This window comes from Bubalus bubalis, chromosome 13, assembly GCF_019923935.1.
Source record: "Bubalus bubalis isolate 160015118507 breed Murrah chromosome 13, NDDB_SH_1, whole genome shotgun sequence".
NCBI classification, from domain to species: Eukaryota; Metazoa; Chordata; class Mammalia; order Artiodactyla; family Bovidae; genus Bubalus; species Bubalus bubalis.
Genome location: NC_059169.1, coordinates 75,342,115 through 75,359,506, shown reverse-complemented (window position 1 = coordinate 75,359,506; position 17,392 = coordinate 75,342,115). Strand labels below are relative to the sequence as shown.

General features: G+C 41.0%; 2 protein-coding genes across 3 annotated transcripts in view; one reads left to right on the top strand and one right to left on the bottom strand.

The window, feature by feature from the left end:
- The window catches only part of CCDC122 (coiled-coil domain containing 122), a 38,932-nt gene extending 35,489 nt beyond the window's left edge, over nt 1-3,443 (bottom strand). The window contains exon 1 of the mRNA XM_006053405.3: nt 3,310-3,443. The gene's annotated coding sequence lies outside the window, so the exon portion shown is untranslated. The remainder of the gene's footprint in view (nt 1-3,309) is intronic.
- Nucleotides 3,382-16,990, top strand: LACC1 (laccase domain containing 1). Of its 2 annotated transcripts, none has more exons than XM_025263019.2 (7): nt 3,382-3,858; nt 5,919-6,523; nt 7,174-7,352; nt 10,529-10,694; nt 12,997-13,222; nt 13,649-13,809; nt 14,716-16,990. In XM_025263019.2, the coding sequence occupies exons 2-6, from the start codon at nt 5,974-5,976 to the stop codon at nt 13,806-13,808; spliced, it is 1,281 nt and encodes a 426-aa protein (XP_025118804.1). In that variant the 5' UTR covers nt 3,382-3,858; nt 5,919-5,973; the 3' UTR covers nt 13,809; nt 14,716-16,990. The 2 variants fall into 2 exon arrangements, with proteins under 2 accessions (XP_025118804.1, XP_025118805.1); XM_025263020.2 differs by lacking the exon at nt 3,382-3,858 and adding an exon at nt 4,300-4,502.
- Nucleotides 16,991-17,392: the final 402 nt, after the last annotated feature.

Here is a 17,392-nt window from a genome sequence, read left to right as displayed (position 1 = left end):
TTCCTTAAGTTCCTTTCAGAGAGAATGTAGAGAATATTTATATATTATTCATTGTTTATAGCTTTCAGTCGAAGGTGGGATTTCTCTGAGCAAGTTTGGTGTATGAAGCAGGGCACAGAAAGCCATGCTCTGTGATAACCTGGAGGAAGGAACAGGGTGGAGAGGGAGGTGGGAGGGGGCTTCAGCGTGGAGAGGTCCTATGATGGATTCATACTAATGTATGGCAAAAACCATCAAAATACTGTAAAGCAATTATCCTCCAATTAAAATACATAAATAAATAATTTGAAAAAAGATTTCTGCCTCCATAATTACAAGAGAACACATTTTGTTGTTTTAAGCCATCCCGTTTGGTCATTTGTTATGGAAACTAACGTAAGTTTTTCACAAGGAAGTTTGCATGTTTTATGTCCATTTCTGGAAGGACTCATAAACTCTAGTGTAATTGGCTTAAAGACAACTGTTACCAGTTTTAAAATTATCAAGATAAGGATTTACATGGTGATGTAACAAGTCCTGGTGATTTTCCCAATGGTTCCCCTTAACAGCCAGGCACTATCTCTGTCCCCCAAAGACTTTTTAAGTCTCTATGGGTGAAGTAGATGCAAAGTCAAATAATGAAAATGTAGAGGTACAGTGTGTGTTTTCTAAGTCTACCCACACTTAACCTCTCACCAATTAACTCTATTTCCTTTTAAATCATAAGCTGCAAATCCCCACATCACGCTGAATGTGCATGCTGAATGCTGAAGGGTTAGAAAGCCACTCTCCAATGAGTCTGCCCACTTCTGCTCCTACCAGTGAAAATTGTACATCTGACAATGTTGTTTGTTCTCAAACCTGTTTATGCCAGTTGAACCTGTCACTGTGCTTTCACAATTTAATTAAGCATTAAGTAAACTAATGTAATAGTGTGGGGAAAAAAGTTTGTTCTTTAAAAGCTGCATTTACATTTTTCAAGGCCCAATTAAGGTGAGTTGCTTGAATGAGTGAGATAACTATAAAAAGATTATAAAGAAGTAATTTGCACTCCGATAGCTTCACAAGTGTCTCTTGCGTGCATGATAAGTCGCTTCAGTTGTGTCCAACTCCTTGCGATCCCATGGACTGTAGCCCGCCAGACTCCTCTGTCCATGGGATTCTCCAGGCAAGAATACTGGAGTGGGTTGCCATTCCTTTCTCCAGGGCATCTTCCTGGCCCAAGAATTCATAGAACCTATGTCTCTCCTGCATTGGCAGGTAGGTTCTCTACCGCTAGCACCACTCAGGAAGCCTCATTTTCCTCTTAAAAGAATGAAATTTTGAGAAAGCTTAGCTGATGGTTGGGAAGTGTGCTTTACGGTAGCAATATGACGCAGAACTCTAATCTGGAGGCCATGTACAGGCTGTGGCAAAAGGCTGTGCCCTCAACAGACTGGCAAACAAGCATGTAGCTGTTTCAGGTTAAAAAAAGAAACTTAAAGGTATTATGGTATATTTTTTATACTTTTTCATGACTGGTTTAACTTTCCTTTGAAACAGTTTTATTTAGATATAATTTATATACTACCATGTTCATATTTATGAAGTATACAATTTAATCTTTAATTGACTTTTTCAATGTATTGCTTGGTTATGGATCCAGACTGCATCTATGAATGAGCTTCTCCTGTACAAACAAAATGCTCAAAGTAGTTGATTGTGCTTGGTGAGGGGATGGGGCTTCAAGGAAGGTTATATTTGAGCTTGGAGGGTCTTGAACAAGTAGCTGTTTAAAAAAAAAAGTATATATAGAGAACAGTGTTCTAAGTAGAAGAAATAGTTTATGTAAAGGATGAAATCCCAAAAATAAATAAATAAAGGATGAAATCATATGGTGTTCCAAGAAACAGCCTTTAGTTTGAGTGGTTTGGTAATAGGGAAGTCATTTTTTCAAATCTAATTATGCATCTGAATCATCTGTAGAGATTAAAACAAAACAACAAGCAAAGCAAAACAGGCTGAGACTTGACTCCTTGAGTTTCGGATTCAAATGTGTATCTGGAGGTGGTAGAGGGGGGTGGTCCCTGCATTTCTGCTTTTTAAAGTTCTACTTGTAGTTCTGATAGGCCGCCAGGATTGAGAACCACTGGAGTTGGGGAATGGGGATGAGATGAGTGTCAGATCAGGCCATAGTCCTGGACCGGATGGTGAAAGGAAATGGTTTGTAAATACAATATAATGACAAACTTTCTCTTCCCTGACGGCTTCTCTATTTTGAAATATTTCTTTTTTAACTTGTTTACTGTTGTATGACAGGACAAATGCCCACCATCGTCTATAAAAGCAGACATAAATGTTTTAACCCAGCTTTGTAACTAAAGACCTCTATTTTGTTTACAGTGATATTCAACATAAAACAAGCTTGGGGCAGAGGGGATCCGCTGCTACACCTACCACTCAGTGCTCTTAATGTCCAGAAAAATAATGAAAAGACAGTTTTCGGAAAAAAAAAATCTGCCAGATACTGAAGAGTGGGTTAACTGGTAGGTGGATTGGGGACCATATTCTCTACTCAAACAGAATAGCAGCAGTCTCAGTTCCCAGTGCTCTTCTAAACTCCCAGATTGCTGAGATTCTTTCAGGGAGACATTCTTCAGAACTTCTCATGTGAGCAACTGTCAGAAAAAAGGGACCCCTCCTTCCATCATAACCAGTGCCACAGGACGCACCTTGTCTCCTGCGCTTTGACGGTTGGAGATAGTTTCCCTTTGGCCATAGCATCTGCCATCTACATTAGGTAGGAGCTGTTCGGTATTTTAAAATAAACAAATGTTACGCTCTTTGAGGGGAGAAAGGGGGTGCTAATTTACATTTTTATCATAACTCTTAAGGTCAGTGCCTTCTAATTTTCTATGCTTGGCCCATATTTTTATAAGGACATCGGTTTATCCACACACGTGAAGGAGCTATGAAGTCTAGTCAGAAAGTTAGGTGGGATCAGCAAAAAAGGCAAAGGAGGGTTCCGCCAACTTGTTTCTGGAAACAAAGCCAAACAGTAAAGATGAAAGAAAAAAAAAAAAAAATCTGCCTCAGGAGGCGCAGTAAGTGAACTTGGACGAGACACAGTGCCAAGTGCTAACGTAAGGAGGTTCTTGGGCCAGGGCCCTGAGGATGAAACTGGGGGTCCCGAGCGCGCCGAGCGCTGCCTCAGGAGAGGGCGTCGTGCCCGGGGAGGGAGGCGGCCGCCGCCCCCTCCGCCGCGCGCCCCGTCGGGAGGCCGGCCCGCTGCCTCACGGCCCGCCCGCCCCTCACCCGCCCCGCCTCCTGCCCGGCCTCCCGCCCGCGGACCTGCCTATAGCTCCGCTCGGCCCGGCCGCTGCTCGGTTCCCGTTCCTCCTCCAGGGGCCGCGCGGCGGGTGCGGGCTGGCGGCCGCCGGACCCGGAACTGCTGACGGTTCCCGGTGCTCGAGCGCGTCCGCCCCCAGGGTCGCTCCCGCTCCCCGGCCCCCAGCCCCCCGGCCCGGCCTCCGCAGCCGTCGGGTGGAAGCGGGGCGGGTGCGCCGTCCGCAGTCGAGCGGGTGCAGCGGCTGAGGCGGGACGGGCGCCGCCCTCACAGCGGCGGGCACCCGGCTGAGGACTGAGGGGCGCACGCTCGCGGCCTCTGGGTCTCGTTCAGGCTCAGGACCGGGGCCGGCAGACGCCTCAGAGCTCGAGCTCGCCGCCGAGCGTGCAACCGAAAGTGACGGAGAACGGCCTCGAGTGTGCGCCCGACCGTCAGAAAGGCCCGCAGGGGCTGCAGGAGTCGGGGCGACGGCCCGGCATGTGGGCAGCGGCCGACCCGTGGGGCCGAGCGTCGACCGGGCGGTGGCCGAGGCGTCTGTCGTGCGGCTTTACTCGGTGCGGAGGGCGGGGGTTAGGAGGGGCAGAGGCTGACACCGGAGGGGTCAGCAGAGACTGAGCGGCAGCCCGGAGGGGCGGGCAGGGGCTGGGGTGAGAAACGGTGTGCGTGTAGTCGGGGAGTGAGGAGAGCCGGGCGGGGGCGGGGGCGGGGGTGAGGAGAGCGGGGCGGGGGCGGGGGCGGGGGTGAGGAGAGCGGGGCGGGGGCGGGGGCGGGGGTGAGGAGAGCGGGGCGGGGGCGGGGGCGGGGGTGAGGAGAGCGGGGCGGGGGTGAGGAGAGCGGGGCGGGGGTGAGGAGAGCGGGGCGGGGGTGAGGAGAGCGGGGCGGGGGTGAGGAGAGCGGGGCAGGGGTGAGGAGAGGGGGGCGGGGGTGAGGAGAGCGGGGCGGGGGCGGGGGCGGGGGCGGGGGTGAGGAGAGCGGGGCGGGGTGGGGGGTGCGCACGTGATCCAAATGGCAGTTGCTTGCGTGATCGTTGGACTTAGGAAGGGACCGAGTGCCAAGTGCTAATGTAACGAGGTGCTGCCATACCCGTGAATCCTGGAGGCAAACCTCTCGGTCATCTCTGCGCTTAACCTTCAAAACGGATTTTTTTTAAAAAATTGAAGTACAGTTAATTTACAATATTAATTTTGGGTTCAACATGGTGAGTCAACGTTTTTATAAATTATACGCCATTTAAGGTTATTCGCAAATACTGGCTGTATTCTCTGTGGGGTACAATATACCCGTGTAGCTTATTTATTTTATAAATAGTAGTTTGTATCTTAATCCCCTTAGCCCTATCTTGCCCCTCTCCGCCTTCCCTCAACCTGCTGGTAACCGCTCATACCTGTGAGTCTGTTTCGGCGGAGGGGGTGGGGGGGGGGGGCAGAAATACAATTTTTCTGAAAAAAAAAAAAAAAAAAAAAAGAAATTAAAAAAATTTTTAATTTTAAATGCAACTCCATTAATTTTATTGAACTTAAGGCCAAGGTATTAAGATCATGGCATCTGGCCCTATCACTTAATGGGAAATAGATGGGGAAATGGTGGAAACAGTGTCAGACTTTATTTTGGGGGGCTCCAAAATCACTGCAGATGGTGATTGCGGCCATGAAATTAAAAGACACTTACTCCTTGGAAGGAAAATTATGACCAACCTAGATAGCATGTTAAGAAGCAGAGACATTACTTTGCCAACAAAGGTCCGTCTAGTCAAGGCTATGGTTTTTCCAGTGGTCATATATGGATGTGAGAGTTGGACTGTGAAGAAAGCTGAGCGCTGAGGACTTGATGCTTTTGAACTGTGGTGTTGGAGAAGACTCTTAAGAGTCCCTTGGACTGCAAGGAGGTCCAACCAAACCAGTCCTTCCTAAAGGAGATCAGTCCTGGGTGTTCATTGGAAGGACTGATGCTAAAGCTGAAACTCCAGTACTTTGGCCACCTCATGCAAAGACTTGACTCATTGGAAAAGACCCTGATGATGGGAGGGATTGGGGGCAGGAGGAGAAGGGGACGACGTAGGATGAGATGGCTGGATGGCATCACCGACTCAATGCACATGAGTTTGAGTGAACTCTGGGATTTGGTGATGGAAAGGGAGGCCTGGTGTGCTGCAATTCATGGGGTTGCAAAGAGTCAGACACGACTGAGTAACTGAACTGAAGGCCCAGGTATCTCGCAGGAAGGGATGTGACCTAACAAGCCTATCATGTCAGAATTAATGATATATCAATGATACGTTGACACCCTGTAATTAAAAAACAGGACTTCCTCCAAGTCAATACGTAATTCCTCGCTTAAAATTTATTATCTGAAAACAAAACCAAACCTGTTGTTCTACTGAAAAGAGGTAAAGTACACTCACAAAATGAATTAAGAGCTGGCTGTGCTTTCATTGTCAGGGTTCTCTTCTGATAAATAGTGGATTAGCTTTTCTGGGAGGAGTACAGGCTCGCTATTCTGGTTACATTTTTAAATCAATGCAATTCTTCTTTTTACCCATCCACAAGTTTCTGTTGTAACTATAACTATATTGATATAATTTTGCATTCTTACTTATGCTAATTTTTCTTTACAGGTGAATTTTGGGGGACACACAAACTTCATTCAAGAACTTTGTACAGAATTGAAGGATGGCAGAAGCAGTGTTGATTGATCTCTTTGGTTTGAAACTGAACTCTCAGAAAAACTGTCATCAGACATTATTAAAGATATTGAATGCAGTCCGATATCACCATGGTGCCAAGGCCAAGTTCTTTTGCATAATGTGTTGTAGTAACATCAGCTGTGACCATGATAATTGTGAATTAGAAACAGGCAATGGATTATCAGCTCTCTTGAGAGAATTTGAGATTGTTAGCAATCCCAGCATGGCTGCCTCTTTGTATACAATTAAACAAAAAGTTGATGAAAGAAATTTGAGTTGCATTAAGGTAATTGTGCCTGTGCACCGGAAGACATTAATGAAGGCTTTCATTGATCGACTCTTTACTGATGTTTACAATTTTGAGTTTGAAGATCTACAGATGACTTTGAAGGGAGGTCTTTTGAAACAGTCTACTGAAGTAAACATAATCACATCTCAAGAACTAGAAGCAATCCAGAATGAAATAGAAACATATTTGAGAAGTTTGCCAGCACTGAAGGGAGAATTAACCATTATCACATCTCCTTTGATCCCAGGTATGTTAAACACTATCAGTTGTTTTACTTGAATATGAAAAGCGAGTCTGTCTTTACAGGTTGTTCATCACTTTTAACCTTGTTTCTTTTGTAGACTGGTGTGAGATTATGTGTTCCTTAGCATCAGTTACAACATGGGAGTGTCATGGACAGCCTTATAGAGTCACGAGTATGAAGGGATAGTCCCTTCAAAGCCACTCTAAATAAATTCGCTTTATGCAAATTCAGCTTTAAGACAAATCCCCCAGCCTTGGTTTTAAGTGAGATTTATGACCCTAAGCATTTCCTACTTAGAAATTCTGAAACCTTAACTCCGTAGTGCCTTCACAGAAGAATGAAATTTAAAACAGTCAATCTCACTTATTAGTAAAAGGATATTTACTGTGAGCTATATGCTATTGGGATAACAAAAACTAATGGGGAAAAGATACCCTTTGAAGAGCAGTAATCCCACGGAGAAGGTAAAACAAACTCAAAACATTGTGTCATAAGCACAGATGAAGCTATAAAGAGCTGTAGAAATTAGAAACTGGACAAACTAATACAGGGTGAGGTTATTAGGGAAAGTCTTAATAAGAGAGTGGGTTTGTAAGGCTTTATATAGTCTTTTGTACAGCCTGGTTTTAATCTTCATTGTTTATCCTCAACAGATACTTTCATACATGGATTTACTACAAGAACAGGTGGGATATCTTACATACCAACTCTTAGCTCATTCAATCTCTTCAGTAGTTCCAAACGGAGAGATCCCAAGGCTGTTGTTCAAGAAAATCTGCGTAGGTTGGGGAAGGCTGCAGGATTTAATGTGAATAAATTTTACCAAATAAAGGTACAATTTTGTTTTCATATTTTGGAAGATTTAAAGTATATTCTTGATTCTGCCAATGACTATATGGACTTTAAATAATCTATTTAATGTTTGCATCTAATGTTTTATCTAAAACTTAGGATAATGTTTGTGATTATTTTTCTTAGAGATACATATCATATTCTAAAGATCAATTCTGTGGTATAATACACACACACATACACACACACATCTGGAACTCCTTACATCTAAAAGTATAGTTGTTTTTTACTCACTAAGTTGTGTCCGATTCTTGTGACCCCATGGACTGTAGCCCATTGGCTCCTCTGTCTATGGGATTTCCCAGGCAAGAATACTGGAGTGGGTTGCCATTTCCTTGTCCAGGGGATCTCCCCGACCCAGGGATCAAACCTGAGTCTCCTACATTGGTAGGTGAGTTTTGTTTTGTTTTGTTTTTTTTAACCACTGAACCATGAGGAAAGCCCCAGAGTATAGTACCACTGCCTTTTTGATTTAGAGGTAAGTTTCCTGAATGGTGGGAGAGAAAAGCCATTGTTTTCTATATCAACACTAGGAGGAACTAGGGTAAAACTGATAATTGTTTCTTACAGGATTCTAGATTTCTCTGACTCCAGGAAAAGTAAAAATATTATTGATTTGGAAATTTAATTTCTTTCAGTCAATTAGTACTTTGTGGAAGGTACTGCTATTAGGTTTAGACCCTAATGCTGGGAAAGATTGAGGGCAGGAGGAGAAGAGGGTGACAGAGGATGAGATGGTTGGATGGCATCATCAACTCAATGGACCTGAGTTTGGGCAAATTCCACGAGATAATGAAGGACAGAGAAGACTGGTGTGCTGCCGTCCACGAAATCAAAGAGAGTCGGACACAACTGAGCGACTGAACAACTACTGCAATTAGAGATTTACCGATCTCTAGTGAGGGCTGTTCGTGATGGATGGACTATTTCGAATTTTTTTAAATTTATTTTTAATTGGGGAGATCTCTTCAGGAAAATTAGAGATACCAAGGGAACATTTCATGCAAAGATGGGTTTGATAAATGACAGAAATGGTATGGACCTAACAGAAGCAGAAGATATTAAGAGATGGCAAGAATACACAGAAGAACTGTACAAAAAAGATCTTTAAGACCCAGATAATCGTGATGGTGTGATCACTCACCTAGAGCCAGACATCCTGGAATGTGAAGTCAAGTGGGCCTTAGAAAACATCACTACGAACAAAGCTAGTGGAGGTGGTGGAATTCCAGTTGAGCTATTTAAAATCCTGAAAGATGATGCTGTGAAAGTGCTGCACTCAATATGCCAGCAAATTTGGAAAACTCAGCAGTGGCCACAGGACTGGAAAAGGGCAGTTTTCATTCCAATCCCAAAGAAAGGCAATGCCAAAGAATGCTCAAACAACTGCACAATTGCACTCATCTCACACGCTAGTAAAGTAATGCTCAAAATTCTCCGAGCCAGGCTTCAGCAATACGTGAACTGTGAACTTCCAGATGTTCAAGCTGGTTTTAGAAAAGGCAGATAAACCAGAGACCAAATTGCCAACATCTGCTGGATCATCAAAAAAGCAAGAGAGTTCCAGAAAACATCTATTTCTGCTTTATTGACTATGCCAAAGCCTTTGACTGTGTGAATCACAAGAAACTGGAAAATTCTGAAAGAGATGGGCATACCAGACCACCTGACCTGCCTCTTGAGAAACCTATATGCAGATCAGAAAGCAACAGTTAGAACTGGACATGGAGCAACAGACTGGTTCGAAATAGGAAAAGGAGTACGTCAAGGCTGTATATTGTCACCCTGCTTATTTAACTTCTATGCAGAGTACATCATGAGAAATGCTGGGCTGGAAGAAGTACAAGCTGGAATCAAGATTACTGGGAGAAATATCAATAACCTCAGATATGCAGATGACAACATCCTTAAGGCAGAAAGTGAAGAAGAACTGAAGGGCCTCTTGATGAAAATGAAAGAGGAGAGTGAAAAAGTTGGCTTAAAGCTCAAGATTCAGAAAACTAGGATCATGGCATCTGGTCCCATCACTTCATGGGAAATAGATGGGGAAATGGTGGAAACAGTGTCAGACTTTATTTTTGGGGGTTCCAAAATCACTGCAGATGGTGATTGCAGCCATGAAATTAAAAGACGCTTACTCCTTGGAAGGAAAGTTATGACCAGCCTAGATAGCATATTAAGAAGCAGAGACATTACTTTGCCAACAAAGGTCCGTCTAGTCAAGGCTATGGTTTTTCCAGTGGTCATGTATGGATGTGAGAGTTGGACGGTGAAGAAGGCTGAGTGCCGAAGAATTGATGCTTTTGAACTGTGGTGTTGGAGAAGACTCTTGAGAGTCCCTTGGGCTGCAAGGAGATCCAGCCAGTCCATCCTAAAGGAGACCAGTCCTGGGTGTTCATTGGAAGGACTGATGCTGAGGCTTAAACTCCAATACTTTGGCCACCACATGTGAAGAGTTGACTCATTGGAAAAGTCAACTGATGCTGGGAGGGATTGGGGGCAGGAGGAGAAGGGGACGACAGAGGATGAGATGGCTGGATAGCATCACCAACTCGATGCACATGAGTTTGGGTGAATTCCGGGTGTTGGTGATGGACAGGGAGGCCTGGCATGCTGTGATTCATGGGGTCGCAAAGAGTCGGACACGACTGAGCGACTGAACTGAACTGAACTGAATTGCTTTACAATGTTGTGTTGGTTTCTGCCGTACAACAATGTGAATCAGCCACAAGTATATATATATCTCCTCCCTTTTGAACCTCCCATTGGCTCTCTGTTTTACATATGGAAGTGTATATATGTCAGTACTACTCTCAACTGATCCCACCCTCTCTTCCCTGCCCTCCTGCTGTGACCACAAGTCTGTTCACTACGTATTTGTGTCTATTCCTGCACTACAAATAGTTTCATCAGTACTATTTTGATTTTTTTTTAAATGTTGACGTCTGTTTTCCTTTGAGGAAAATACATAGAGATTATCATATCATAGAGTTAAATAAATTTGTTATTATATATATATGGACCTGATGTATTTAAGGAATGCTAGTAACCTTAAACTGGTTATATAATTTTGTACAAAATACATACTTTCAGGAAAGCTTATGGTATGAGAAATTCTATTTTAAAAACATTTTTATTTCACATCTTTGGTTTTAGACTGATCATGCCAATGATGTCTGGATTATGGGAAGGAAGGAGCCTGAATCTTATGATGGAATCACCACAAATCAAAGAGGAGTCACAATAGCAGCTCTTGGTGCTGACTGTATTCCGATAGTTTTTGCAGATCCTGTCAAAAAAGCATGTGGGGTTGCTCACTCTGGTAAGTGTACTTAGTTAAGCACCTAGGATTTTTACCAATCTGGGGGAAAGTTATAATTTTTCTCTGATGGACATTGTTTTTGTTCATTCTGTAAGTAATGGTCCGACTCTCTGTGACCTCATGGGCTACAGCACTCCAGGCTTCCCTGTCCTTCACCATCTCCCAGAGCTTGCTCAAACTCATGGCCATTAAGTCGATGATGCCATTCAACCATCTCATCCTCTGTCATCCCCTTCTCCTCCTGCCCTCAGTCTTTCCCAGCATTTAAATAGTTAATTACTACCTATGGTGATAAGTAAAGATAGAAGAGGGCTAGTAGACTCAGGTCAGGAGCAAATACAAGGAGTACTTATGTCAAATTATGTGACTCAGAGTATAATCCCTAAAGAAAGCAGTTGCCTAGGCTGATTCCTGGGAGATTTGTAGGGTTTGGCTAGGTACCAATGTTTCTCAGCAGGAGTGTTATTAACATTTGGGGCAAGATAGTCTTACATTGCAGACTTAAGTTTGCTTGGCTTTCAAAATTCTTAATGCCAGTTGTACTTGTTGTAATAACCAAAAAGAAAAGCCTCTATGCTTTTCAAAACATTCCCAGGGAGTTGTACTGAGTTGTATTGTCTCTGGTTTGAGAAGTCTACCCTTGAAGTCTAGGTAATAGGGAATAGGAAGGTTAGACATGTCACAGAAGGTGTTTTTGAAATGCAGCAGCAAGTGTAAAGATAAAAAACAAGATATGTTTGGAAAATTGCATTTAGTTTAATATGTTATAGTTGATTAGCTTTAATTATTCTCTGAAAATAAGAACAAAGAATTTTTAGGTGCTATGTTTGTTAAGGTTTTGGAATTTTGTTTGTTGGAAGTTTTTTAAAAATACTATTTATATTATCCAGTGGTAATGAGTCTATGTAAAATGAGGAGTGCTTGTAAATCTATGGCTACTTTGTTTGCATTTTAGACTATAGACAAATAAAGTGGTTTTTTGTTTGTTTTGATCTAACTAAAGTAATGGAATTGAATGACTAGAAGTCAGGTTTACTATTTAACATTGTCAAAAGTTATTTAAAATATGAATCTTAGTTCCTGGATATAAAACGTGAATATTATTTGTTACTTCCTGGGTTTTGAAACATTAAATTTAAAATTATGAAAGATAAATGAAACAGTCTTGAAAAGGAACAAAGTTAGATGTCTCATACTTCTTAATTTCAAAACTTACTATAAAGCTACAGTAATCAAAACAGTATGTATAGTACTGGCATAAAGACAATAGAGCAATGGAATGGAATAGACATTCCAGAAACAAACCCTTGCATTAGGGACAGATGATTTTTGACAAGGTACCTAGACTATACAATGGGGAAAGGACAATTTCTTTAACAAATGGTACTAGGGAAACTGGATAGGCATATGCAAAAGAACAATGTTGGACCCTTATGTCATATATAAAAACTAACTCAAAGTGGATCAAAGATCTAAATGTAAGAGCTAAAACTCTAAAAATTATAGAAGAAAGTATAAGTGTAAATCCTTGTGATCTTGGATTAGGCAATGGTTTCTTAGATATGATACCAAAAGCACAAGCAACAGAAGTAAAAATAGATAAGTTGGATTTTATCAAAAACAAAAATTTCTGTGCATCAAAGAACACAATCAACAAAGTAAAAAGTCAGCCCAACAGATTGAGAGTAAATATTTGCAGTTCATACATCTAATAAGGAGTTAATGTTCAGAATACAAAAAGAATACCTACAGTTCAACAACAACAAAAACTAAAAGATTTGATTGAAAAATGGGTAAAGGACTTTAGTAGATCTTTCTCCAAAGATGATATACAAATGGTCAGTAAAAATGTGAAAAGATGCCCAACATCACTAATTTGGAAAAAGCAAATAAAAACCACAGGATATCACCTCACATCTGTTAGAATGGCTGATATTTTTTAAAAAATGAAAATAAGTTTTGTTGAAGAGAAATGGAAACCATGATGCACTATTGGTGGGAGTATAAAATGATGCAGCTGCCATGAAAAACTGTGTGATGATTCCTCAAAAAGTTTTAAATAGAATTCATATTATCCAACAGTTCCACTTCTGAACATATATCCAAAGAATTTAAAGCAGGATGTCAATAGGATATTTACACATCTATGCTCAAAACAAATTATTCACAATAACTAAGAGGTGAAAGGACCCTTAGGAAAAATACATAAACTGACCCTGCTCATTTTTAACTTAGATATAAATTAAGATGACATTTTGTTATGTTATGACTTTGCTTAGCTCTCTTTCTTCCTATTTACTAGGTTGGAGAGGTACCATGTTAGGTGTTGCTATGGCTACAGTGAACGCTATGAGAGCAGAATATGGCTGCAGTTTGGAAGACATTATTGTTGTATTGGGGCCTTCAGTCGGACCATGCTGTTTTACTCTTCCAAGGGAATCAGCAAAGGCATTTCATAATCTTGATCCCGGATGTGTACAGCTGTTTGACTCACCAAATCCCTATGTTGACATCCGTAAAGCCACTAGGTATGTTTGATTTCAGGCTACCCTGTTGGTTTAGTGGTAAAGAACTCGCCTACCAATGCAGGAGATGTGGGTTGATCACTGGGTTGGGAAGATTCCCTGGAGAAGGAAATGGTAACCCACTCCATTTTTTTTGCTTGGGAAATATCATGGACAGAGGAGCCTGGCAGGCTGTAGTCCATGGGATCACAAAAGAGTCAGACAGGACTTAGCAATTAAACAACAATAACGATTGATTTCAGTCCAGAATTGTAATGGTGAAATCTACCATTTCCTGTTGTGTCCCTGTTCTGTAACTGAATGACAACTTGCATTGTTCCAAGCAGATCTTTCCCAGAGTTCTTTTACACTAATATCAATGCTTTTTCCGTATTGCTTTGTCTGTTGGTAAAGTAAAGTTTCTGTCTTTCGAAAAATCTTTATCCTAAGGATTCTTCTAGAACGGGGAGGAATTCTACCACAGAATATTCAGGACCAGAACCAGGATCTCAACCTCTGTACATCTTGTCATCCTGACAAGTATTTTTCCCATGTCCGAGATGGCCCTAACTTTGGTACACAGATTGGCTTCATCTCAGTTAGAGAATGAGGTACAGTAGCTTCTCTCTCCCTTCTCCTCCCTGCTTCCACCTTTCCCTCCCCTCATTTTGAAAAATAATTGTACTTAACTTCACTCCTTTATTCCTGTAGGAAGAATTAATTTTCTACTTTTTAGTGAAACAATAATGGTAGAACAGTTCATTTTCAGTGATGTACTCTAATATAAAAGGAAAGTGTATATATAAGAGTATAAAAGTAAACCAATTTTTCATTAAATCCTTTTTGTATGCCATTTAACTCTTCTATATGCTCAACATCTTCTATTTTTATCATAACATCTTTATAATTTTTAAAATTCTTTTGAATTTTAAGAAGAAATCCTTGCTAAAAAACCTGAATTCTAGAGTAATAATACATACACAGACCAGCCTAGTTTTACAACCAAACTTCCAACTGGTTATCTGTAGCAGGAGTTGGTCAATTTTTTTAAATATCTAGATAGTACACATTTTAGGTGTTGTGGGACACATCGTCTCTGTCTCAGCTATACAAGTCTGCTTTTGTAAAGCAAAAGCAGACAGAAGCAGAAATGAATGAATATGTCTGTACTTCAGTAAAATTCTGTTGACAAAAATACAGGTGAGGGGCCAGATTTGGTCCACAGGGTATAGTTTGCTGACACTTGAGCTACAATCATAGAGCAGGATTGAGTGTAATTTCATTAAATTAGAATTTCTTAGAGATGGATTTTTTTGGTTATACAAAATTTTGTGACAGTGATATGGCACTGACTCTTTAGCATATATCTGATTTTCCTTAAGGTTATTTTAATGAATATTGTTTTTAGCTTTACAATGTCTTTAACTCTTTAATATACAAGAGACTTTAATAAATTTAGTGATTCCTTTAATAGCACTACTAATGGTCTCATATTTGATTTCTATGTATTTTTACAGATACTTGACTGGATTTTTGCATAACTATTTCCTGCTTCCTTCCAAACCAACTTTAAGAAAGAAATGTAGCTGTTTGATATACTTAAAACCAAAAGGATTACAATGAATAATTCAACTTTCATATATACTTTCATTATTATCAAAGCCAAATGATTTATTGATTTTAACAATAACTGACACAAAATCAATATGATATAGTTTGTATGTTATACAGATAAGAATTATTCTTAAAGTTTGTCCTCTGTATTTGTTACATACATCAGGAATAAGTCTATTAAGTTTAGTATTTACTGGGTAGCCTCTATTTGTCAAGCATTCTGTGAATCATAGATGAAATCAAGATGAGTAATACTTTTTCCCTTTGAGTCTAATGCAGTGAAAGAGATAAACACTTCTAACACTTAAGTTTAATTTTAACAGCAGAAGAGTACAGGAGAAGGAGGATTAATTCTATCTGGAACGCAGACTGGAGAAGGTATTGCAGAGAAAATGACTTGTCACATGGATCTGAAAGACATATAGACTTTTGACAAAGAACAACCATAACAGGTTAAGGGAATACCATAAACTAGGGCATGAAACTGAAAGTGTTCTAGAAAGAGGAGGGTGTGGGTAGGAGTTACTGGAAAAACAGGTTAGAAACAAATTAGGGTCTTGACTGCTATGTCAAAGAATTTTGGAGTTTATTTTCCAGGCAAAGAGTAGGCATAGAAAGTAGGGGAGTATTTTTATGTCCTTGGAATTATATTAACATGATGGATTTGTGAGAGACTAAAGCAGAGAGATTAATTAAGAGGCAATCAGAATACTTTAAAAAAGAAATAATGAAGCCTGAATGCAGTGGAAATTAAAATTGAGAGTAAATAAAATAGTATGACATCCTGTTCCTAGAGCGTGGAGGTGAGAGGTGAAGACCAGTGGGGAAATCCCTGATAACTCCCCAGTCTCTGCTTGATGACTGTCTGGAAGGGCAGCAAAGATGGGGAAGAGGTTTGGGACACGGGAGGAATAATGAATTTGACACATAGACTGAAGGGCTTCGAGATGGAAATATGTGCTCAATAATTAGATACAGAGACCTGGAACCTGGGAAGGAGCCATGAAGAAAGAGAGATTTGGGAGTTGGCTGCACAGAGATAGTGCCTGGGTCTACTAGAATAGGCTGAGTCATCTTCACAGAAACACAGAGTGAGAAAAAAGGAGGTCCAAGGATGAAACCTTGCACACCTGCATTTGAAGAGCCAGAAACTGAACCAGTAAAAAAGATTAATCTAGAAAAAAAAAATACAGTTATTTTGGGGAGAGAAGCCAGCATAAATATGAGAAGTACTCAAAAAGAAATCTTCAGGGAGTTCCCTGGTGGCATAGTGGTTAGGATTTGGTGTTTCCACCGCGGAGGCCTGAATTTGATTCCTGGCCAGGGGCGGGAGGGATCATCCTGCATGCTGCTGGTTGCAGCCAAAACACAAAAATAAATAAGAAGAAGCTAGTAGATTACTAACTGTGTTGAGGCTGTTCTATGGGTCGCTGTGGTGATGAATTTCAGTGCTTTGAGGAAGAGGATGCACCAGTGTCAACACTGCTTTGCTAGTATTTATTGAAGTAAGTGAAGTCGCTCAATTGTGTCCAACTTTGCGACCCCATGGACTGTAGCCCACCAGGCTCCTCCACCCATGAGATTTTCCAGGCAAGAATACTGGAGTGAGTTGCCATTTCCTTCTCCAGGAGATATTCCTGACCCAGGGATTGAACCCGAGTCTCCTGCACTGTAGGCAGATGCTTTACCATCTGAGCTACCAGGGAAGTCCAGAGGACGTAAAACACCGGGGGCTGTATTTTGACACAAGGGGTGTATGTGTATACTGTGCGTGTGAAGGAGCGGGGGTGAGTAGTTTTAAGCGTATGTGTAGGCTGAAGAGAAAAGGTGTTTTCACTTGGGGAAAATGGTATGGTACCTATTTTTACCATGAATTTTGTCACAGTGAACCTTAAAAGGATTTATTTCATACATGTATTTCTTACCTGAATATGCAGAAAATTACATTTGTTTGGTACTTCTCATCCATTACCTCATTTTACCCTTACAGGTACTCTAAAGTACATAGGTCAGGTGCTATTCCTTTTGTTCAGATGACCCTCAATGAGTTAGAGACTGAAATCACATTAATTGTGATAAAGTAAGATTTGAACCTATATGTCTTGTGACCCCATATCTCATTTCAGATTTTTGCAGTTAATCAAAGCTATCTAAATTAAAATTTTACAACTTTTTGTTAATGTCAGTATTCTTATACTCAGTCAAAATTTTGTTGAGGTGCTAGGGTAGATTAAAAAATACAGTTGTAGCCCATGTTTTTTTAATATCCAGTGAAAGGTGACAGTCAATACAACAATTTCAATACTGTGATATGTGTTGTATGGTTGTGACAACCTGATACCTTGTTTGTTTAATTCTTTTATGAAACTCATGAGAAATTTATATAAAATATCTCATTTCAAAGTAAGAAAGACAAGATAAATGTTGGGTACTAACACATATATCTGGAGAAGGAAATGGCAATCCACTCCAGTGCTATTGCCTGGAAAATCCCATGGACAGAGGAGCTTGGTAGGCTACAGTCCATGGGATCGCAAAGAGTTGGACACGACTGAACGACTTCACTTTGACTTTCAACGC

Bases quoted from the DNA above. Each gene is read 5' to 3' on its own strand.
- LACC1 (XM_025263019.2), top strand. From the start codon at position 5,974: ATGGCAGAAGCAGTGTTGATTGATCTCTTTGGTTTGAAACTGAACTCT. The intron at 6,524-7,173 runs GTATGTTAAACA...TATCCTCAACAG, and splicing joins CACATCTCCTTTGATCCCAG to ATACTTTCATACATGGATTT. The intron at 7,353-10,528 runs GTACAATTTTGT...CTTTGGTTTTAG, and splicing joins ATAAATTTTACCAAATAAAG to ACTGATCATGCCAATGATGT.